We start from the raw sequence: 24,952 nt of genomic DNA on the forward strand, positions 1-24,952 counted from the left end.
TTGGACTTTGCCTTTTGATGCATTAAGGTTTAAAATCTTGTTAATTTCATACGCAGTATTAATAAACCTCAAACTAGAAGTCTCAAAATATAAGGGAAGGCTAAATTGACATACAGAGATCGATTTGATAGAATGTTTTAAACATGATAAATGAATGGCAGGGGGGAGAAATTGGGCTATGTCTACATTTATTCACTTAGCAGGTGCTACATTGCCAACTAAATGCTTCTTCAGCATACTGTCAACTGGCCAGCATATTTGAAAAATCACATCACACCCATGTGATACAAAAGCACAAAACACAAAATATTGGAACTGATTAAAAGACCAGTGAATTTTGGCAGCCACAACCAACAGTTAAATCAGGACTGCCAGCATGATTCCTTATCCGGAAGCCAGACTTCTGGTTGTAAGTAGCCTCACTGTTCTAATGAACTCTATTAAGTGGAGTTATTGGGACCTATTCAAAAAGGAATTTTAGATTAGGTAAAGTAGTACTCCTCTGGTACTCATGTATTGCATGCCCTTGTGAACAGGCTCAAAACATGTAAATTAGAATGAAATGGAAATAATCAGGGGATAAGATATCACAAAAAGATGTGATGGACATTGAAAGTATTCCGAATTCAGATCAAACCTTATTTAATGACTTAATATATAGAGGACATGCCAGTTATATTGATGAGGGAGCCTCAACCACATTTGTGGAATGCTTCATCCTTGGCAACCTCATCCCACAGTGGTATATGTTACTAACAGTGTCGTTTCTACCTCAATGCAATAGAGTGCTTGATATTATAAATATTATAGATACTAGATAACCAGGAGACTCAGGTCAGTTAAAGTAAATAAAAACCCAAGTCTATCCTTTTATTAGAGGGCACTCCAGGGACGTTAAATCTGAGATAGGTGGAGAGTGGATGCACTTTTGGCTGACATGCTTCTGCCCTCTCTAGTGCTAATGCCAGTCAGGGGCATTCATCAGGGCAAAAATATTTCCTATCTCTAATTCTGAATGCTTCTTTGTGCCTGAATTAGGCTTCCTGCCAATGACCATTGCATCTTTTTGTGATATCTGATTTTGGTGGAATTGATTAATGCTCAGGGAATATACACATACATTTAGAAATAGAAGGGACCTTGCCCCTCTTTTCACTTTTATTAAAAAGAAGTTGAACGTTTCGGGTCCGATTCACAAAGGCATGTAAGATAATGTAAACAATTCTCCTGTTGTGCAACTTCCTGAACTCATAAATGACCCTTAAGTGTTGTCTGTTCTCTTGTGTCACATACTTCAGTGTTATGGCATACATATTAAGGTACAGATTAGGATAATAACCAGTGCTGATCTCAAGAGTTGTTATGAACTTGTGATGAGGCCGACTTTGAAGCTACCACATCATTTCGGTTCCAGAAGCTGGAGCCAGAGAACATTCCGAGCTCTATATTGAACGTTTGTCCAGCTTAAGTTGGATGTGTGTGTGTGTGTGCGATGGAGGGAAGGGGACAGAGTCACTGAGGGACAGATATGCACTGTACTCATACTTGACTGTAACCTCTGCTCATGTCTTTACCCTGTAGGACATTCACCGTAAGCGCATGGAGAAAGACCTGAACGAGCTGCAGACACTGATCGAGGCGCACTTTGTAAACCGCAAGAAGGAAGAGGAGGAACTGATTGAGCTCACAGATAGGATTGTAAGACATAATGTTTCCTTAAATAAGTACTTTTATAAAGAAATTGCACTCTCTTCCTGCTTTCAGATGAGATAACAAATCCTGTGTGCCAGAGCCTGCAACAGGCTCCAGTCGCGGCTGATGCCAATATGCAGTGGGGGCGGGGTGCAGCAGAGCAGCAGCAGCAGCAGCAGCAGTGGTGGCAGCAGAGGCGGGGGGAGTAGGGCGGGACAGTTTTTGAATGAATAAAGAAATGTTACAAACCTCACCTGGTCCTGCCGGCCGCCGCGTGCTCCTCAGGTCTCCTGCTGCTTCCGGTAGTCCCTGGGACAGACTCCCCATCCAATCCAGATGCTACTCTTATACTATGAGATAAGCACCCATATTGGCCTGAGCCGGCTGGTTTGATGCTCTACTCAAACACAGGGAGTCTGTGACCTTTCTCCACCTGGCTATAAAATACAGCTGGATGGGGAAACCTAAATGTACATGTTTGGTTGGCCGGCTTAAGTCTGCCCGCCAATCAGACATGAGCACTAAGAAGTGCACATAGCACTTCATTCCTTCTCCCTCCCATGGCCCGGCCCTACCCCTCCCCACATATACATGGCTGAGAAAGCATCTAAAAAGCAAAATGATAATAAAATATCATTTTATTCTTTAGCTGCTGGCTCGGAGCTTAGTGGGGTGAAGCTCCTCCACCATTGCGGAGGAGCCACTGCTGATATGCTTCACCAGATGTACGGTGGGGAATAGAAGGCTACATGCGCAGTAGTACTGTTGTTCAAACCTGGCATGGACTGGGTCCAACAGGGCCTGCAGTAACGTAATGTTGCCAAAAATAATCCACAAACTGCGTTCTGCAAACAGTGGGCGGTAATTATTGCGCCTGCTAAATACTATTCCGGGTTAGGTAGGTATTTACCTTGTGTAGTAAGTCCCAGCTATTCAGAGTAATGCAGGTTTGAATGAGGCATAAAATCTACTGCTGATGTATTTCACACCAATTAGAAGTTGTTTCTCATCTTTGTACTAATTTGATCTGGAAAATGTCACCAGGCTTTACCGGAAGAAATGTGCCATAGGAAAATTATGGGTTCAAATGTTTGCCTCATTCATTAATTACTGCAGGGATCAGAATTCAATTTGTGCCTGAGCTCCTGCTTGTGCATACATCAGAATGTACCTCAGTGCCAGGAATGATGGCCTTCGTGTTTGCCTTTGCTCAGGAACAGCCTTTGCAAAATATGTGTAGTGTGTCCACATGGCCCGTTAGGGAATCCAATAGCTGATTAGCAGAAGCAGACCTGCCTTCATTCTATCATCTCAATCCAAATAACTGACTAACCTACCCACCACTTGAATTACTTTCATATTTTCACTATACAAGTTCACCACTAATCCTATATGGATTCCGAAGTATCAGGCTACTCGCCAAAAAAGAGCTTTAACACCCCATCAACGGTAGCAAGCGCTATATAAATACAAACCATTTTCCCCTCTTCTATGCCTCCACTATCCTTCTCAATACAAATAACTGACTAACATATCCCCCATTCAAATTACTTTTTATATTTTCACTATAATAATTCATCACTAATCCTTTATGCGTTCCGGAGTAGCGTGCTATTCACCGAAAAATCGCTTCGCCGCCTCGTCAGGTGTAGTAAGCACTATATAAATGCTATTAAAATACAATACAATAAGAAATCACTGAAGGTTTTTTTCAGCCTGGGGGCAGAGAGAATTACACTAGTGGAGCAATGCCAGCAAAATGAGTTAGGAATCCAGATGCGGTATACTGAGCCTCAGAAGGGAGTCTAAAGTGGACAATAGCACAGGCAGATACTACTGTTCATATCCTTCAAAACCTATCTATTTGCTAGTGCCTACTTCCGCTGTGGGAGGGGTGACACAGTCGTGCAGTGATGACAGGTTAGTGACACCAGCTGACTTCTAGAGAGCGCATGCAATCTGCTATTTAGTCACAGGAGGTCACTATTGTGCTATGGATGCAAGAACGCAACAGCTTACCTGCACGTTAGAACGGGAAAGTTGCTACTGAATACCATACCTACATTGTTCTTCTGGTTGGATTGCCATCCAAAGTATATTTGTATTGCTTCTGTGGTATTATTATCTAAAGGATGGTCTTCCGGCGCAGAGCTGGACAAGAGGATATAGTTGGTTTCTTTAAAAACCATCAGAAACCCCTGATGACAGAGGATGCAATAGGAGGAAAGTGGGATGGTCGAATCCATTGGTAAAGGCAGTCGTTTCTGGGTTAAATTCTGAAATTATGTTTGATTCCATGTAAATGAGGATCTCTCTATGATGTGGTTACTGAAACTGGTTTCGTCTTAGAGACTGCAATTGTGAATCACTATTGGCGAGATTTAATATTTGGCAGACAAGCCCGTCCCCTGCCAGGGCGACGGAGTAAATTACTCTGCCTCCATGACAGAGGTGCTGGTCACTAAATTTTGAAATGTCCGCTGGCCTAGCGGACACGTCAAGCATGGACAAGAACCGACGTCATGCCGGTTTCTGCCAATGAATTGTACGTTTGATGGACAGCTCTGGCAAATGTACAATTTTTTTCTATCTTCAGAAAGAAACGAGATTTTCTTTTTGAAAAAAAAACCAATGCCTCCCTAACCTTCAGGGAATCCTCCCGATGGCGAAGGGGCACTGAGCATTTTTAGGTGTCCCTAACTGCCAGCATTGAAAAAGTGGCTCTATCTAAATTAAGTGAGCGGACATGCAACCAAACTCATGACAGCCCTTACTCTGTCCGGCTGTTTTAGGAGTTTCACAATGGTGGAGCCTCCACCATCATCAAACTATGGTCTGCTCAAATTTAAATTGAGTGGGTGGACCATTATGTTGGTGGGGAGGTTACTCAATCGCCTTTGTGATTGAGTACCCTCTCTGCCAATATATAAATCAAACCCTAAGTCAATCAATCAGGGTTTGTAAAGCGCTGCTACTCACCCTTGAGGGTCTCAAGGCACTGTGTGGGGGGAGGGTGGGTCACAACAGATCAGACTAAGTGCTGAGTTAATCTGAAGAGCCAGGTCTTGAGGTCCTTCCTAAATTGCGTCTGCGAGGGTGATTTCCTGAGGTGGATGGGCAGGGTGTTACATGTCTTGGAGGTGAGGAAGGAAAAGGGCATTCGTCCGGTTCTGGTCTCACTGATTCATGCAACGGTAGCCAGGGAAGCTGGGTGGAGCGGAGGTGTCTGTTGGGTATGTGGAATGTGAGGCTGTGATTCAGTTATGCGGGTCCGGGGTGTGAAGGGCCTTATATGCGTGGGCGAGTACTTTTAAGGTTACTCTTCTGTCGACTGGGAGCCAGTGGAGATCGCAGGGGTGTTCAGTGATGTGGCTGCGATGGGGGGTGTTAAGGATTAGGCATTCTGGAAATTCTGGAGTCTTCAGAGGATTTTCTGGGTGACGCCGTCATAAAGTTTATTGCCATAGTCAAGTCTGCTGCTGATAAGGGCATGGGTGACTGTCTTCCTGGATTCAGTGGTGATCCATCTGAAGGTCTTTCGGAGCAGGGGGAGTGTGTTGAAGCAGGCCGAGGAGACTGTGTTTATCTTGTGGTCTACTGTGAGAGATTTTGTGCGAGGTTCGTGGGGTAGGGGTACTAGAGCAGAGGGCCACCAGGAGTCATTCCAAATGGAGGGGGAGGCTCCCAAGATGAGGACTTCTGTCTTGCCTAAGTTGAGCTTCAGGCAGCTGTCCTTCATTTAAGCAGCGACGGCTTTCATTCCTTCGTGGAAGTTGTTCCTGGTGACAGTGGGTTCTTTGGTGAGGAAGAGGATCACCTGGGTGTCATCGGTATAGGAGACTATGTTGAGCCCGTGGTTCCTGATGATAGTTGAAAGGTGGGCCATGTAGTAGTTGAAGAGGGTGGGGCTGAGGGGGGAACCCTGGGGTACTCTAAAGCTGATCTCTGTTGGTTTTGAGAGGTACGGTGGGAGTCTAACCCATTTTGTTCTGCCGGTGAGGAAGGAGCGGATCCAGTTGAGAGCCTTGTCTCAGATACCAGCGTCATGGAGTCTTGTGGCTAGGGTGCTGTAGGAGACGATGTTGAAGGCCGCCGAGAGGTCCAATAGGACGAGAGTTGCAGTTTCGCCATGGTTGAGGAGGGCGCAGATGTCGTTGGTGGCAGTGTGGAGGGCGACGTCGGAGCTATGATTCCTTCTGGAACCCAGATTGGGAGAGGTCCAGGACGTGGATGATTTCAATAAAGTCGACAAGCTGGGCGTTAATTGTTTTTTCGATGGTTTTGGCTGGGAAGGGGAGCAAGGAGATGAACCTGAAGTTCTTGAGGTCTGCGGGTCCGCGGAGAGTTTCTTCAGGAGGGGTTGAACTCGCTGTACTTCCAGTCATCAGGGAAGGTGGCTGTTTTGAGGGACAAGTTGATGGTTCAACATAGCTCAGGTGAAATGGCGGTGGCGGCTCTGTGGAATATGCAGTGTTGGCAGGGGTCCGAAGGTGCTCCGGAGTGGATGCTTTTTGTGGTCATTATGGTGTCATCCGTGGTGAGTGCTTTGAAGTCGGCATGGACTTCTTGCATTTTGCTGTTCCTCCTTGTCTTCTCGAGCCATCTACAGGTGCATCTGGACTCTTGAAGCGCGGGGGTGAACCAGCTTGCTTTCTTGACATGTTGTTTGCTAGTGGCTTTCCTGAGGGGGCTTAGGTGCAGTGAGGGTCGGTAGTTCAGGTGAGGAGCCCAGGTACAGAGGTGGGTGAAGGCAGAAGAGTGGGCCATGGGTGTTGGCCTGCGTCAAAAGCTGGCACTTTTTGCATACGGGGTTGAGATCATAGAGGATGGCATCATAGCAGTGGCAGGTCTGATGACCAGGGTCCCTGGCACTGGCGCGGTAAGGTCGCGGAAGGGCACAGGTGGGCTTGCTTTTGGCGCACCTTTGGTATGCCAGCTGCACGAGGCTGCCATTAAGTAGTGTGAGGGGGAGGGTTGGTCAGCTGGGAGACGGGAAGCAGGGAGCGGGAAAAATGGCGTGCTGGAGGGAGAAGGATGGAGGAATCACGGGGGTCAGCAGTAGCAGGAATATGGGAAAGTGTAGAACAAGACAAAGAGGCAAAAAACTGAGAAAAAGGCAAGAAGAGAAAAATGGCACAAAGAGTAGGAGGAAAGAGAAAGAAAAGACAGAAGCAGCAGAGCAACAGAGGGCAGAACAGCAGAAGAGAGCAGAATGCTATCCCACTGGACCACCAGGGATGAGGCGCAGGCAGGCGCATGCAGGTGGAGGAGGGCCTCGAACAGCCAAACCAGAAGGGTCAGAGCGCACTCACGGGGCAGCTATTTTGTGGTAGCGCCTGACCAGGTCCAAGTCACTACAAAGTATATCGTGCAAGATAACACACTGACCACTGTGTGTTGTGAAAAAGGCCACTTTATCAGGAGAGGTCTACAGTAAATCAACTTAATTAACATATGATGCATGTAACATTCCTCACTAATACATAGTGAAACAACCTAATTAACCCCCTCCATTAAAGTTCCCTCCCAATATGCCAAATGTATCCCCAAGAACACTTGCACGCCCCTTTCCTCTGTTTCGCATCTGAGGCACACTCTTGCTGCAGCCACCTCACCCAAGCATCCCACAAAAACTCTTCAACCTCTCAAGCTGAACATGTTCCAACAGTCCCCAAGGTTGTCTCCCCAGACCCTGCTCTGTGCTCCCCCACCAAGGGGGGAGTATGCCCGCTCCTGACTCACCATCCCCATAACTACTGCCTATGGAAAGACCATGATTGCACCTGTCCTAATAGGGCAAATGAGCCATCCTTTTAAACATATCCACCTTGTGCCAAAAAAAACAAATAATATCCTATCCACTGACTCCTATAAAAGGTTGTATAGGACAAGGCGGGTGGGAGGATCAACAGTATTTATTCCACAAAAAAACCTGCAAACACCTACTCTGTACTTCCCACTGTATTAAGGGTCAGCAAAAAAGGCTGGTCGTTTAGCCCACACCTAATATATGGTAGCTAACAACCTCGCCCTCCGTGGCCTAATAGAACTATCGTAACATGGGTTCAGCAAAGTCCAATTGCCCAAATCACCCCGGAGGGAGGGGGCAATCAGCCTACTGCCCTAGACTCCCCCTGGGTCTCCCTTTGTACAAAAATATACATTTATCATAGACCAGTCATAGACTAGTGTGTATTCTGAGAAATGCCACTTTATTAGGATAGCTCCGCAGTAAATCAACGCCATTAACAAATAATATGTACAACAACAAAAAATACTCACTAATGCATAGTAAACAACCTAAACCCCTCTCTTAAAATTCCCTCCCAATATACCAAATTCACTCCAAGAACTCCCACACTCCTTCCTTTCCTCTTCATTTCACGTTTCATGCCCAAACTTGCTATATCCACCTCACCCAAGCATGCCCCAAAACTCTACTATTTCTTAAACTGAACATGCTGCAACGGTCCTCCAAGGTTTTTTCCCCTGCTGAGAGGGGTGGTACCCGAAACCAGTCCCTGGTTGCTTGTTTCCGGTCTAGGAAAGATCTGGCTTGACAGTTCGGGCTGGACTGTTTCCATGAGACACAGGGTCAAGACTGATTTGCATATGGCTAGGTCTGAACTGGGGTGTTAAGTGAGCTAAAGAACGATGATGGATTCAACATAAAGTTTCAGTGCTCTGTCCATCATCTCATTGTGTTTGCTTTAAAGTAACAATAAACATGTCAATTCCATTAAAGCAATCTAGGAAATGCCACTATACTCTGAAATCCACCCTTAAGGCCAATGTGACCCTTACTTTGTGGTGCGGTCGCACTGCTCCTGACATGGTAACCCAATCCTCCTACAAAAAGTTCTCACTGGTCTTACAGCCTATATGTAAAATTAAGGTGACCCAATAGGCACTGCAATTCCTCTTTGAGAGCCTCACTCACCTCTTTTATTAAAGCAATGATCTCTTTCACCTTATATGCTGGAAATCTAGCCTCCATCCTTTGTGTATTCAGTTCAATGCCAGAGAATATCAAGCCCATGCTATGCCCCACAGTGTTTTCTGGAGCAAGGGGGCACTTCAAACCTATTTGCAACATCCTGAAAGATATGCAACATTCTTACACATTAATCTGATCCACTCTTTCCCACAAACAGAAAATGATCTAGATAATGAGTCATCGCCTTTGAATCCTTCTTCATTGCCACTCATTGCACAAAATTACTAAAGCATTCAAACAGAGAACAGGAAATACCGTAGTCCAAAGGCAACTCTCTTTCCACCTATATTGCTCCTTCAAACTGCATTCCCAAAAGCTGGAAATAAATGGGATGATCAGGCAAAATATGGGATATGGATTTCACATCACATTTGGCAAATTTCCCTCCCTGGACACCTCACTTCACCAACTTGATGGTATTATCCACTATGGGAAACTGCACAGACACATCCTTCTCTGCAATACAATCATCAACAGAAGTTCCTGCCAGCCACAATACGTGAAGAATCAGCCTATTCCCCAGGCGTTTTCTTAGGGACCATCCCCAGCAGACGTATCATTAAATGTGGTAGCGGTCATTCAAAAAACGGGCCTGCAATTCTGCCCTTTCATAAGTTTTTGCACAATTTTTCTCTCACAACCTCAGGAAGGTCCAATTTCAAATTATCTGCCCAATGTTGATATTTAGGGCCTTGGTAACCCAGTCTGAAACCAAAACTATAAAAACCTCTTTGCAGCATATCTGTCAAGACATTGACCCAACCACCCAAAAAATGCTTTCACCTTAACTGGAATAGGTGCTCTTGTGTAAAAGTTGATTTTGATGCCCAACCCTTAAAATACCTCACCTCTTGGAATCTCCCCACAACATTGTTTAGGTGGGTGTCTAGCCCCACACCCTGAGCACGGATGTCTGTACTAACACAACTGATTGTACCAGACTGCCCCCTGTTAGATTTCCAACAAGCTGCCTCAGGGTAGGCTAGATTGTTATCTCCCCACATAGCCTTCCCAAGCCTGGAAGACGCACCCAAGAAAGGGCCAAAAATGCAGGGCTAACCAACTAACCATATGTTCAGCTGGTGCTGCACAGGTTGGTAAGATCAGCTGCGGCTATAGGTCAGAATCCACCTCACCCCATTTTTGTCAGAATTAATGTTCACTCAGGCCCGTAATTCTTCATTGTAACTGCACCATGCATACCCTCCAAAATCCATTTGTGCTTTGTGCACTGTGCACTATTTCCATATATTTGAACAATGCCATTTCCCTCTCTGGATAATTTTCACAATAAACACTGGCAAATATTAAAAGTGCTGGTGCCCAATTGTCAATGGTAATGGGCACTCTAGGGTGTCAGGCCAATTCCCACGGTATACACCCGTTACAACGGATCTTTTACTCCGCAGACCCATTACAACGCGACCATTACTCCGCATACCATTACAACGCATTGCGCTGGGGGGCGCTCTAGGATAGGGGATAAGTATAATTTACTATCCAACACCTTCCCTAGGGTCCACGGGGACTGGAGTTAGAATAGTAAATTATACTTACCACTATCCAGCGCCCCAAGGCGCTATGCGTTGTAACGGTATGCGGAGTAAAAGTCGCGTTGTAATGGTCTGCGGAGTAAAAGTATGCGTTATAACGTCATACATCCATTCCCACTGCTCTTCCTTAGAACCATCTTTTGATTCTATTTCTCAATGCTGTAATTTAAACACATCAAAAAACTCCCCCTTACAAATCTTCTCATTTGTTCTCTCTAATGAATGATCTCCCAAAGGCAATGATAATCCAACATAGGGTAGCTTCTTATCCTTATCCAATGGTGCTGCGCCATATTTTTCCTTCTCACCATCTGTTGTAGCCTTTCTGTCTTTGTGATATTCTTTTTTGGATGAAGATGCCATTTTTTATATTTTCTAAAATGTCCCCAACGTTTTCCTTAGTCTCCTTCTTGCTATGTTTCCTAAGAGAATAATCTCCAGCCTTCTGTGGGCCTCCCATGACCACATCACCAACCCCCACTGATTTAATTTCTCATCTATTGCCCTCATACGCCCCTATATCTCTAAAATGACCACCAATTCCACATACCTCTTTGCAATTGTCACTCTTATACTACTGTCCGTTGACTCCTGCGTGCCTCAGGAAAACATTTTTACATTCATGTCCTTTGAGTTGCCTTGTCAGCTCCAGACATCTGCAATTCACCAAGCCTCCGACCAATGTTAGCCTCTCCCCCACTTTCTCGTTCACAAGAGTACCTACTGTCACCGCACTCTCAACTATCTAGTCTTCTTCCATCTCATCCCATTCTTCGTCGAAATTCAAGGACAAAACATCATCCTTACACCTCACATTCCTACTCACACCCAGTTGTTCCCATCATCAACCCTTCCCGTCATACAATGGCTATTCAGCCACATTTTTTGGTGACATGATCTTTGATGACATCCTCTCCCTTGGTGTCGGAGAGGCCTCCAATAACTGACTCCTCACTTCTGGCTGCATACCCGGGCTGTGTAGGACCAACCATCAATGCCTGGCGGGCCCCTGACCCATGGACCCCACGAGCTGCCAAAGCTCCCCTCTCCACCCTCAACCTCTATCTTCCTGTCTGTATCCCAAAGCCACTGCCCAGTACGCCTGCTCTTATCCACAAAGATGAATCCGCATCCACTGTACACTCCAACACCCTACTCTTCTTCACATTTTTGCCTTCCCTTCCTTATACATAAGCTCTCACTGCTTCTCAATATTTCAGGCCAGTGTACCCTCAGGCCCCATCAAAAAACTTCCATCCTGAATATTATGGTGCTCTCTTAAATACGCCTTCACCAGAAAATTCCTTCTCAGTTAACTGTCCTGGAAAAGACTTGAGGTGCTCTCTTGAACTACATCTCCCGGAGGTCTTCAGGGCGTGATGTCAGCACTCTTTGCGTGTGCTCGATGCCTCTGTATAAACAACCCCTGCTGGCCAGTGCCCTTCATCGCAATCACCACGCGATCAGGCCCAGTCAAGCCTATGCACACAGACACGCCCAGGTCCCTCCAGCTACTACGCCCTGTTTGCAATGTGCGAGGTGGCAACAGAGCTGCGCTCGCTCCAAATGACTTCGAGCCAGACCAGGCCACAGACTTCGCCTGCTTTGCACTACATCACATAGGCTGAGCCACACTCATGGCAGAAAGCCTTCCCCACACACCTTTTCCCCAGTGGCATAACGAAACTTGAGGGGCCCCCCCTGCAAAGGACATGGAGAGGTCCCCCTCTGGACTCACTCAGGGGGACTCAGGCCAGGGTACTGTGCTGAGAGGGCCCCCTACAGCTCGGGGGACACCCCACACCGTCGGGGTTGCAGAGGCCTTCGTTACACCACTGCTCCCCTGTGTCGCCCCACTTCACAGGGTGTGGGGTCTTGCAGCGCTGCCACCCACACAAGTGTGGCAACATCAATGCCCACACCCTCAACTACCTGCCTACGCAGACGAGCCATGCCCACCCAAGCCTGCTCCAATACCCTTGGTACAACTGTCTCCACCAGCCATACATAAAGTGCACAGAGCATCCCTGAGGGCTGAACTTAGCTCCATAACTGATAACAAAATCAACGTTATTTATCCTAGTTCAAGTTCAAGTTCAGGTATTTATAAAGCGCACTACTCACCCAGAGGGTCTCAAGGCGCTGGAGGGAGGGGTTTATTTTTTATCGAATAGCCATGTTTTCAGTTCTTTTCTGAAGGAGATGTGATTCTGAGTGAGGCGGAGGTGGGTGGGGAGTGAGTTCCAGGTCTTGGCAGCCAGGAAGGAGAAGGATCTGCCACCCATGGTGGTTTTTCGGATGCGCGGGACTGCGGCGAGGGCTTGATTGGATGATCTTAGTTGGCGGGTGGGATAATAGAAGGACAGTCGGGTGTTGAGGCCTTCCGGGTCCTAGATTATAAAGGGACTGTGAAGGGGCGGTTGTCGCGGGCTGAAATAGCAGGCAAGGAGGCCGTATATAGTGGGCTATGCTGGTTTATTAAAGTATACAAGAAAGTCAGAGAACAGACAGGTGGTGTGACTCCCAGGGCGTCGGGTCTTGTCCTTCCGCGAGGAGGGTCTTCGTCCGGTCCTTCTTTCTTTGTCCCGGATCCCGTCTTGTTGGTCTTCGGGTCGGATCAGATGTCGGGGAGGTACCTCGGAGGGCAATAAGAGAAAGAAGGGACCGTTAGACCAGCACTGTGGGACAGCAGTCCACCCGACACCAACACCGGATACGTGTGGGACCAAGAAACGAAGATAAGTGCGGAAAAGGGGAGGAAGGAGGGCGGAGGAGGAGGAAGGGAGTAGGAAGGGTGTCCGAAGGGTGAGTGAGGGGAGAGGGCCAATGCAGTGAGTGTGCTGTACAAAATATACAGTGAGAGGTTCTTTACCGTGCTCCGTGCCTAAATAGGAGAGACTTTACACTATGTACACTGAGCACCTAGGGTGTTCAGAAAGGGGTACTAGGTACTCACGCGGTCCGCCGTAGCCCTCCGATGGACTACGGCCGCTCTTCAGCCACCTCCTCAGGGACTCCACCAATCTTCCGACCATACGTCTTCTTCCGCTCTCTCTGCTCCGTCGTCCTCTCCGTCTGCCTTAGAATCCTGCCACGATACTCCGACGGGGTCCTGGGCGCTGGGGTTGCTTTTCACTGTTGTAGGGGCGGGACTTCCGGGGTCGCATTCAAGTGCTTCCTGTTGGCGGCGTTCGGGGATTGGTTCCTGCATGGAAGAGAGGGGCGGGATACTTCGAGTCACTGTTGCCGCTCTGTCATGGTGGTGTGTTACGGGGTTTCGGCGGCGCGGACTGCTGTGGGGGTCCCTGGATACCGGTGAGTCGTGAGGGGCGGGTAGTCCTGGTGGGGTTGGACGCGGGACAGGATCACATTCCCTTCCCCTAGCTGTCCTACTTGTACGGGTCGGAGAGGAAGGGTAGCGAGATAGAAAGTCAGCGTTGCCTTGCTCTGTGCCTTTCCGGTGGCGAGTGCTAAAGTGGTAGGGTTGGAGGGACAGGAACCAGCGGAGGACCCTGTCGTTATGACCTTTGTTCCGAGCCATCCACTCCAGGGGGGCGTGGTCGGTGTAAATCGTGAATTCCCGCCCCTCCAGGTAGTACCTAAGGCTTTCGATGGCCCATTTGATCGCTAATGCCTCTTTCTCAACGACGGCATAGTTTTTTTCCCTGGGGAACAGTTTGCGGCTGAGGAAGAGGATGGGCCTTTCGTTCCCTGTTTCATCTTTTTGGGAGAGGACAGCGCCTAATCCCTGTTCAGACGCATCTGTCTGCAATATGAATGGCATAGAATAGTCAGGGCTGATCAGGACCGGGCTGGAGGTTAGTGCTCTCTTCAAGTCAGTGAATGCCTGCCATAACTCAGGAGTGGGTTCCTTAAGGGCGAGGTCTGTGTGCGTGGTTTTCTTCAGGAGATCAGTGAGGGGGGCCGCCCTCTGGGAAAAGTTAGGAACAAACCTCCGGTAATACCCCAGGAGACCCAGGAACGCCCGGAGGTCTTTCTTTGTTCGTGGGAAAGGAAGGGTCCGGATCGCCTCGGTTTTGGTCTTCTGGGGTCGGATAAGCCCCTCGCCGAGAAGGAAACCGAGGTACTGGACGGTTTGGGCCGCCAGGGTGGTTTTTGCAGGGTTAATGGAGAAACCAAAGGAACCCAGGGATGACACCACCTCATAAACGTGTCTTAGGTGTTGCTCCCAGCTGTTGCTGTAAATAACGATATCGTCCAAATATGCCCCGGCGTATTGGGAATGTGGGCGCAGGACCTGGTTCATGGCTCGCTGGAAGGTAGCAGGGGCCCCGTGAAGCCCAAAAGGCATAACAAGAAACTGAAACAGCCCCTCCGGTGTAGAGAAGGCGGTTTTCTTTTTGTCCTGGTCTCTGAGGGGTATCTGCCAGTACCCCTTGCAGAGATCGAGGGTGGAAATATATTTGGCCTTCCCTATCTTTTCCACCATTTCGTCCACTCTCGGCAGGGGATAGGTGTCAAACGTAGACACCTTGTTGACCTCCCGAAAGTCGATGCAAAACCTGACCGACCCGTCGGGTTTGGGGACAAGGACGATCGGGGAATTCCAGTCGCTAACCGATGGTTCGATGATCCCCATCGTGAGCATATCCTCGATCTCCTTTCGGATAACGGCTCTGCGGGCCTCCGGGACTCGATAGGGTCTCAATCGTACCACTTTCCCGGGTTCTGTCTCGATGCAATGAGCGGTGACCGAGGTCCTTCCTGGACAGGAGGAGAAGACCCCGCTGACGGGTAACAGAGCGATACGGAGGGCCCTCGTCTGTTCAGGGGATAGGGCGGGATCTAGGCAGGCGTCAAAGGGACAGGTAGAGGAAAGCCCTGACCCGGTGAGGACAGGACGGGGTCCCTCCCATTTTTTTAGTAGGTTGACGTGGTATATTTGGGTTGTGCCCCTTGTGGGATCTAGCTCCACCTCATACGTGACAGGGGTCACCTGGCGCCGAATGACGAAGGGACCCTGCCATTGTCCTAAGAGCTTCTGATCGGAGGAAGGCATCATTAGAAGGACCAAGTCGCCTATGGCGAAAACACGGGTTCGGCTTCCTTTATCGTATTGTCTTTTTTGTGCGTCTTGCGCTCTCTCCAGGTTCTGTTTTACGATTTCGCGTATCTCGGCCAAATGTGTTTTTAGGTTCTCTACGTACTCGGGCAAGGGTCGAGTGCGGTCCGGCTCTGCTTCCCAGGCTTCTTGTGCCATGTCCAGGAGAGTGCGAGGCGGCCGACCATATAATAGCTCGTAGGGCGAGTACCCTGTACTGCTTTGTGTTTTGCAGCGTATCGCAAAAAGGGCGAGTGGCAACATCTCTTCCCAGCGTCTGGCTTCCAACCCTATCAGTTTTTTCAACGTCTGTTTCAAGGTAGCGTTGTAACGCTCCACCAGACCGTCCGTTTGCGGGTGGTATGCTGATGTCCTGATCTGCTTGATGCCCAATTGTGCACAGACCTGTCTTAGAAGAGAAGACACAAAAGGCGTGCCCTGATCGGTTAAGATCTCTCGGGGAAACCCCACCCGGGTAAACATGGTGATCAGGGCTTTGGCTATATGTTGAGCTGTGGGTTGCCGTAACGGGAACGCCTCAGGGAAACGAGTGGCATAATCCACTATGACCAGTGCATAGCGACACCCACTGCGGGAGGGAAGGAGGGGTCCTATTATGTCCATCCCTATCCTGCTGAATGGGACGTCGATGAGCGGGAGTGGCTGGAGAGGAACCCTGGGTGGTCGATATCGACTGGTCTTCTGACATATGGCACACTCGCGGCAATAGGCTTTTACCCGCTGATGCACCCCAGGCCAATAGAATTTGTCTAGGACCGCTTGACTGGTCTTTTCATCCCCGAAGTGTCCTCCCAACAGGTGGCTATGGGCTAGAAAAAGGACCTTGTCCTGGAAGGGGCCCGGGATCAATAGCTGTGTCTTCAGATTAGGCCCTCCCTTCCGGTATAACAACCCTTTTTGCTTGAAGAAGTAGGGACCTACTTGTGTGGGGTCTTCTTGATCCAGGGCCCTTCCCCACGCCTCTTGAAGAAGGGGGTCCTCTTGTTGGGCCGCCCTGAACTCTTGGTCGGTTTGCCATGGGTGTTCTGCGACGGTCACAGGGTAGGCATAGGCTGGGTTGTTCTTCTCTTTTCTCTTCTGGGTCTTTGTTTTCCGTGGTTTGGTCTCCTTGTGGGCCGCCGGCAAACCCTGGGAATATGGGGCCTCTTTCCACCACTGGACAAGGGAGTCGGTGGTATCCTGAAGGAGCTGGGGTAGCCCAGGATAATCGCTTCCCAGGATGGCTTGTTCGGGTAAGGCCGGCACAAGACCGACTGTGAGGTCAGTACCAGGGTCTCCGGGGTGCTGTACCAGTACCTGAGCGGTGGGGTACCGTTTTGTGTCCCCGTGGACGCACTGAATAGCCACCATTCCGGTAGGCTTCCCGAGGGGTAGAGTCAGATCTTGAGGACGGAGGACGCTCTGACGGCAGCCTGTGTCGGCAAGGGCGAGGACCTCCTGACCTTCAATAGACACGGGGCAATGGAAGGCAGGGGGTGTGTCCCCTGGTACATGACAGACGTAGTTCCTAGCAAAGCCTATCTCCATCGGTACCTCCTTCTGGGGGCATACACGTGCAATGTGTCCGAAGTTGCCGCAGTTGTAGCACTGAGGGCCTGGATTGGGAGGCCGGTACGGGATCGGAGAGGGCATAAGAGGAGTTGGTTCCTGTCTTCGGGGTAACAGAGGGCGGGGAGGACGGTTGGAGTGCAGGGGATGCGGTCGGTGGACGGGCTCTTCCTTGTGGCGCTGCATGTCTTGGGCCCGTCCGTACGCACAGGCTATTTCAACCGCCGTCTCGAGGTTGAGTCTGGTGTGTTGGCGCACCCATCTCTGGGTTGGTGGGTGTAGGGAGTTCAAGAACTGTTCCAAGTAGATTTTTTCTAGGATGTCTTCTTTGGTGGAGGTCTCTGGTCTCAGCCACCGGTTAGTGAGATCCTTGATCCGGAAGGACAGAGCCCGGGGGTTTTCTTGGGGTCCTTCTTTGGCCTGTCGTAACCTTATCCTGTACGTGTCGTCGTCAACACCGAGACGTTCCAGGATACAGCGTTTAATGTCGGCGTAGGGATTGTTGCCCTGAATATTGGCCTGCTGGTAGGCTGCCTGTAAATCCCCCGTCAGAAGGGGTCCGAGGTATTGACCCCATCGATCTGCGGGCCAGTTCGCTGCCTGCGCGAGTCTCTCAAAGTTAGTAAAGAAGTAGTCCGGGTCTTCCCCCGGGACGTACTTCTGTAGTACTACGGAAGGCAGGGAGGCCGTTGGTCTTGGTTGTCCTATAGCATCGGCTAGTTTGCCCAGGGCTTGTTCCTGTACGGTCCCTTGACCCTTGAGCACGTCATGGAGCTGGCCCCGGTCATCCTCCGCGGTCTTTAAGAATTGTTCCATCAACTTCCCGAGTTGTTCCTGGGAGTCGGCCATGCGTTTCATGACGGCCTCCATGCTTTCAGCGAATCCCACTTCTGACACCACCTGTGAAGGGGCGGTTGTCGCGGGCTGAAATAGCAGGCAAGGAGGCCGTATATAGTGGGCTATGCTGGTTTATTAAAGTATACAAGAAAGTCAGAGAACAGACAGGTGGTGTGACTCCCAGGGCGTCGGGTCTTGTCCTTCCGCGAGGAGGGTCTTCGTCCGGTCCTTCTTTCTTTGTCCCGGATCCCGTCTTGTTGGTCTTCGGGTCGGATCAGATGTCGGGGAGGTACCTCGGAGGGCAATAAGAGAAAGAAGGGACCGTTAGACCAGCACTGTGGGACAGCAGTCCACCCGACACCAACACCGGATACGTGTGGGACCAAGAAACGAAGATAAGTGCGGAAAAGGGGAGGAAGGAGGGCGGAGGAGGAGGAAGGGAGTAGGAAGGGTGTCCGAAGGGTGAGTGAGGGGAGAGGGCCAATGCAGTGAGTGTGCTGTACAAAATATACAGTGAGAGGTTCTTTACCGTGCTCCGTGCCTAAATAGGAGAGACTTTACACTATGTACACTGAGCACCTAGGGTGTTCAGAAAGGGGTACTAGGTACTCACGCGGTCCGCCGTAGCCCTCCGATGGACTACGGCCGCTCTTCAGCCACCTCCTCAGGGACTCCACCAATCTTCCGACCATACGTCTTCTTCCGCTCTCTCTGCTCCGTCGTCCTCTCCGTCTGCCTTAGAATCCTGCCACGATACTCCGACGGGGTCCTGGGCGCTGGGGTTGCTTTTCACTGTTGTAGGGGCGGGACTTCCGGGGTCGCATTCAAGTGCTTCCTGTTGGCGGCGTTCGGGGATTGGTTCCTGCATGGAAGAGAGGGGCGGGATACTTCGAGTCACTGTTGCCGCTCTGTCATGGTGGTGTGTTACGGGGTTTCGGCGGCGCGGACTGCTGTGGGGGTCCCTGGATACCGGTGAGTCGTGAGGGGCGGGTAGTCCTGGTGGGGTTGGACGCGGGACAGGATCACAGGGACTTGTGTGCTTGGGTAAGAAGGCGGAAAGTAATTCTTTTGTTGACGGGAAGCAAGTGGAGGTTTTTTAAGTGACCGGTGATGTGCTCTTGGCGCGGGATGTCTAATATGAGTCTCGCTGATGCGTTTTGGATGCGCTGGAGTTTTTTCTGCAATTTTGTTGTAATTCCGGCGTAGAGTGTGTTGCCATAGTCCAGTCGACTCGTGACCAGTGCATGGGTGACAGTCTTTCTTGTTTCGAGGGGGATCCAGCGGAAGATCTTTTTGAGAATGCGAAGGACGTTGAAGCAGGAGGACGATACGGCGTTGACTTGTCTGGACATTGAGAGGGAGGAGTCTAGAATGAAGCCAAGGTTACGTGCATGGTCTGTGGGTGTGGGCGCAGATCCCAAAGCGGAAGGCCACCAGGAGTTGTCCCAAGCTGAGGGGGAGGATCCTAGGATGAGCACCTCCGTCTTGTCTGAGTTGAGTTTTAAGCGGCTCTGTTTCATCCATTCGGCTACTTCTTTCATACCTTCGTGAAGGTTGTTTTTGGCGGTGTTGGGGTCCTTGGTGAGGGAAAGGATTAGCTGGGTGTCGTCGGCGTAGGAGATGATGTTGAGGTTGTGTTGACGTGCGATGGAGGCGAGGGGACTCATGTAGACGTTGAAGAGGGTGGGACTGAGTGAGGAGCCTTGAGGTACGCTGCAGATGACTTCGGTGGGCTCTGAGTAGAATGGGGGGAGTCGGACTCTCTGTGTTCTCCCGGCTAGGAATGAGATGATCCAGTCCAAGGCTTTTCCTTGTATGCCGATGTTGTTGAGGCGTTGTATGAGGGTGTTGTGACAGACAGTGTCGAAGGCGGCGGAGAGGTCGAGTAGAATGAGGGCTACTGTTTCACCGTTGTCCAGGAGTGCTCGGATGTCGTCGGTCGCCGCAATGAGGGCGGTTTCGGTGCTGTGTTTGGCTCGAAAGCCGTTCTGTGAGGGATCCAGGGAGTTGTTGGATTCAAGGAAGGCTGCTAGTTGGCTATTGACGGCTTTCTCGATGACTTTGGCCGGGAAAGGGAGTAGGGAAATGGGTCGGTAGTTTTTCAGATCTGAGGGGTCTGCTGTTGGTTTTTTCAGAAGGGCGCTGAGTTCGGCGTGTTTCCATATTTCTGGAAAGGTGGCGGAGTCGAAGGAGCAGTTGATGACATCGCGGAGTTGGGGAGCGATGATGGAGTCAGCTTTGTTGAAGATGAAGTGGGGGCAGGGGTCAGAAGGTGAGCCAGAGTGGATTGAGTTCATGAGGCGAATGGTGTCTTCAATGGTGATTGGGTTCCAGGAGTGGAGGTAGTTAGTTGGAGGGGTGGGATCTGAAGTGGGTGGGGTGAGTTGGTCATTGGGAGTATTCTTGAAGCTGTTGTGGATGTCGGCAATTTTGTTGTAGAAGAAGGAGGATAGCGCATCTTGGGAGTTAGTGATGTCGTTGGATGCTGCGGGAGGGTTGGTGAATTCTTTGACGATATTGAAGAGTTCCTTGCTGTTATGAGAATTGTTGTCGAGACGGTTCTTAAGTGCTGATTTCTTGGCGGATCGGATCAGTTGGTGGTGTTTGCGGGTGGCTGTCTTGAGGGAGTCCATGTTGTCTGAAGTTGGTTCTTTTCTCCAATTCTTCTCCAGGGTGCGGCATGTCTTCTTGGATTTTTTAAGGTCATCATTGAACCAGGGAGCTTTTTTGTTGGATGATTTCGACTGGTGTTTTTTCAGGGGTGCTAGTTGGTCCGCACTGTGGGTAATCCATTGCCTGAGGTTGGTGGCCGCTAGGTCTGGGTCCGTTGCCAGGGTGGGAATGTTTTGGCTGAGTGATGTGAGGAGTTGTTCAGTGAAGATTTTGTTCCATTTTCTTCGGGGAATGGGTTGTAGACGGTTGTGGGTCAGGGTTGTTTTGTAGCTGAAGTGAACACAGCTATGATCCGTCCAGTGGAAGGCTGTAGTATGATCGAAGGAGATGTGCTTGCTGGAGGTGAAGATAGGGTCGAGCGTGTGTCCGGCTATGTGAGTGGGGGAGTCAACAAGTTGTTTGAGTCCGAGATTGGACAGGTTGTCCAGAAGGGTGGTGGTGTTGTTGTCGTGAATGTTGTCAAGGTGGTAGTTGAGGTCTCCTAGAAGAATGTAGTTCTCGGAGGCAAGGGTGTGCGGGCTGACGAAGTCAGTGATGTCGTCACTGAATTGAGATCGGGTGCCTGGGGGCCTGTAAATGAGTGTTCCTCTAAGTGTGGTCCTGGGGTCGGTGTGGATCTGAAAGTGGAGGTGTTCGGCGGTTGCAAGATTTACGTCAGAGCTGGTTGTAATTTCGATGGTGTTTCTATGGACTATGGCGATGCCTCCTCCAGTTTTTTTATTGGTGCGGTCTTTTCGAATGATCTTGTAAGTGTCCGGTATGGCTATGGCGATGTCGGGGGCAGAAGATGCATTCATCCATGTTTCAGTAAGGAAGGCGATGTCAGGTGACGCAGTGTCGATTAGGTCCCAGAGTTCGGTTGCATGTCTGTGGACCGAGCGGGTGTTCAGTAGGATGCATTTCAAGTCGTTGGGTTCGGAGCTGTGTGTGGAGGAAGTGTGTTTGGTGAGGGTCCTGACGCAGTTGAACTTACAGGAGAGGCAGGAGAATGGGCCGTGGGTACGTCCTGGGGTAGCTTCGCAGCAAAGTGGGGTGCGTCCGGCGTTGAGGGCGAGGAGAGTAGCGGCATCATAAGTTACTCTGGGGGGTTGGGAGCGGCATAGAGCAGGGGGACGGGCGCTGGGCGCGGTCCAGGCGCGGACGGGCGTAGACGGGCTTATCTTTGGCGCACCTTCGGCGCGACTGGGGCGCGAAACGCTGCACGTGGACGCTGCGCGTTGGGACATGTGGCATATATGGAGAGTGGAGGGGGCGGAGCGTGGGAGGGGCAGCAGGGAGGCGGTAGTGTGGCTGAGGGGCGGGCCAGGGGATATCAACAACAACAAAATGGAGGGTCAGAGGGAAAGGCAGACAGGGGCAGCAAATACAGAAATACGACGAGTGAGCAGCACAATCTGAACAAATGCGCTGTTAAAAGTAAACACTATTACAAACTATCGAGTGAGTAGTATCCAAAAATCCAATGCACATACAAGCAAATAATGATCCCAACAGCCTGAGCAAAGGTCGCGCTGAATGAGGCAGATATTAACAGTAGCGCTATGCGTGTGAGGCGCTATAATGCAAAGGTAGCAACACTTCAGTGTATAGCGCGCTATAACGATACCAGGGAGCGTTTCAGCTGAAGCACAGGAGGAGCGTGGTGGAGCGACCGTTCTGAAGCTGGTCCAGGTGGTCACCTACAGAAATCCCCTGCATCCAGCTACTCTGTACTGTCCAATGGATCAAGGGGCAGCCAGAGAGGCTAGCCCTGGACCCCACACCTACTACATGCTAGATAACAACTGACCTTCCCTGACACGGGTTCAGCGGTCCATTCCTCGTTCCCAAATCCCCCGGGGAGGGGAGACTGGCATAGACTCCCCCTGCGTCCCCCATACACCAACTTCTTTAACCGTACAGAACTTTACATTTACTCACTCAGTGCTGAATTTTCTGAGGTATTGTTCGAGCATGCCTCCTGCCCCATTGATCCTTGTGCAAAGTATTGGCGGTCTGCTGTGGGAATACATTTCATGAACCAGCTATTCCTACAGCTTGATTACAGTACAGAGTAAAGCACTTGCAGTAACACTTTCATAACTGAGCTCCTGTGTGTAATTGTTCTACCATTATAGATTTTCACATTGAACAAGACTTTCTTACACTTTAATGTCTTCTTTTGAATCCTGTCTCCAAAATGTAATTTCAATATTGTATTCATTTGTCAAGAAGTTTTTATTTTGTATTTTTGTTTTTCATAGTCACTGTTTAGGAACATTAGTATAAGAGTTATAACATATTGTAACCCTTTATCTATACTGCATCTAATTTACGGTTACTATTTATCTATTCTTGTATACTCATTTCTATATCAGAATTGACGAATGTACATTTCTATTCCTGTGTTCTTTATCTTCAATAAAAAATATTTAACAAAAAAAAAAGATGTTGCATACTCACCATTGAGAAGGGGCAGTCTGTTTGAGAACCAATGTACCCTTCTTTTACAAAAGTGTGGTGAACATATCTGGGCTGCGGTTTCCTCCTAGAACCTGGTCTGGTGCCTTGACCTGCTTTGATAGAATTCTTCTGTGTCTTGATTCCTGAAGGAGAAGCGGCGATCAGAGCGGGCCGAGCAGCTGAGGATCCGCACTGAGAAGGAGAAGGAGCGCCAGGCACGGCTCGCGGTGAGTGACTGGCGTCCAACCACAAACTGAGGTTCACTCCTTGAGAGTTTGTCCTGCCAGAACCATGGGCTGGTCTCTTTCCTTCACACCAGTGGTATGGCTCACTCAGACCATCAAGGTTTCACCACAGCACCAAACTCAGATAAGCCTGAAAGCCGCAACTTGGCATCATATGTTCCGGAGTAGTATGCTAGCAGCCGTAGACCACATAGATCCCACGTCTGGGGTCGCAAATGCCATATAAATGCAATTACAATACAGTCCAATATAGACAGTGGGTGGGTGCCCTCTGGAGACAGAGTTCACACTGCAATAGCAAGGGCAGTCTAGATGAATACTGCACTTTTTCTTTATATGATTCTTATCAGAACCACCACTAATGATCCCACCGCAATGAACGTGGGGATTCACACCTGCTGCTAATTTCACATACTTCTTAACACGCATATCTAAGAATCCATGTGTGATGCTCCCCTGTCAACAGGAAGAAAAAGCAAGAAAAGAGGAAGAAGAGAACCGAAAGCGAGCAGAGGACGATGCCAAGAAGATGAAGGCCTTCTCAAACATCTCTTTACATTTTGGTGGATATTTGCAAAAGGTATGTCCTCACTTTGCTCCCCCATTTTCTTGACTTCGAAACCTTGCACATCTAGCACTTCCTGGGTGTAATATACTCACGCTTGCAGGAACCAGCAGCTTGGATGAAGCTGCCCAGTAGGCCAGTCAGTGCTTGCTTCTGTGGTGGGGGTTGGGATTTGTAATGCTGACATTAGGACATGGACTAACAATGAGAGGACCAGTCGGTAGGTTAAGACAGAGTATTTTCGGGGTATAGCAGGAAGCTAGGGAAGATGCAAGAATTGTTGGGTGTCCGAGAGCCCCACCACATTTTCAAATATTTGGCAATGACCCTTCGAAAACCTCAAACAACACATAAATAAATGCCCCTTAGACAATCCTGCTTATCCTTCATAAAAAAAGAAAACAAAATCAGAAGAGAGCATAGACATAACCCAATTAATGTATTTTATATAATCAAAATTATTTACATGTCTAGATATCACATCAACCCCAAGTACATCCAAAATGGGTCCTATTAAGCCCACCACACATCTCTTCCACAAAACACAAATCCAATTCAAATAACACAATTTCATTACATTATAGTCCATTCTTTCGGCATTCAGGCGGCTATGTAAGACTATGCAGAAATCATCGTAGTATTACGATTTTGTACTGAAAGAAACAGCAAACCATTTTCTTCACTTATTCCTGACTTGGAAGTGTCTTGCTAATGATCCAGTTACCTGGATGTGTTGCAGATAGAAGGTTGTGACACAGTGGTACTTCTCGAAAAATCTAATCGTAATGTCAATGGGCTTTTGATGGGTATTTGTGTTGTCATTTCTGGTTACCTTAGCAACTTGAGACATTAGTTAGCAGGGTACACCCTATTTTGTAGATTTGTACCTTCTAAACCTCATCATGGAAAAAGTTGCAATATATTTTATTGACGTGCCGTACCACAGTGCAGTAGTTAGTCGAAGAGGCAGTCATTAACGGAGTTTTAATAATCTCTACTCTCCCTACTGACTAGGTGGTTCCATGCTTGTGACGGAACCACGCCGTCATGAGCCACGGGTGGCGTGTGCTCATGACGGCGCGGACCCGTCATGCTGTGGCCGCTCCGCCCACGCGGCACTGATTCCCCGCCTGTGCTGGTGAATTAGTGAGTGGGCAGAGTCGTGATGGAACCACCCCGTCATAAGCACTGCCCGCCCATGGCTCATGACGGTGTGGTTCTGTCACAAGCATGGCGGCGCCGCGCTACTCCCCCTCCCCCCCAGCACCGCGGCGGAATTACCACAGCGGCCAAAGGGTTAAACTGTGTTGATGGTAC

At 49.3% G+C, this 24,952-nt stretch overlaps 1 protein-coding gene across 1 annotated transcript in view; it reads left to right on the forward strand.

The window, feature by feature from the left end:
• TNNT2 (troponin T2, cardiac type) overlaps positions 1-24,952 on the forward strand; it is a 136,117-nt gene that overhangs the window by 92,598 nt on the left and 18,567 nt on the right. The window contains exons 9-11 of the mRNA XM_078641246.1: positions 1,582-1,698; positions 22,975-23,052; positions 23,537-23,650. Coding sequence (XP_078497372.1) covers positions 1,582-1,698; positions 22,975-23,052; positions 23,537-23,650 — 309 coding nt within the window. The remainder of the gene's footprint in view (positions 1-1,581; positions 1,699-22,974; positions 23,053-23,536; positions 23,651-24,952) is intronic.

This window comes from Lissotriton helveticus, chromosome 5_1 (assembly GCF_964261635.1).
Source record: "Lissotriton helveticus chromosome 5_1, aLisHel1.1, whole genome shotgun sequence".
Taxonomy (NCBI): domain Eukaryota; kingdom Metazoa; phylum Chordata; class Amphibia; order Caudata; family Salamandridae; genus Lissotriton; species Lissotriton helveticus.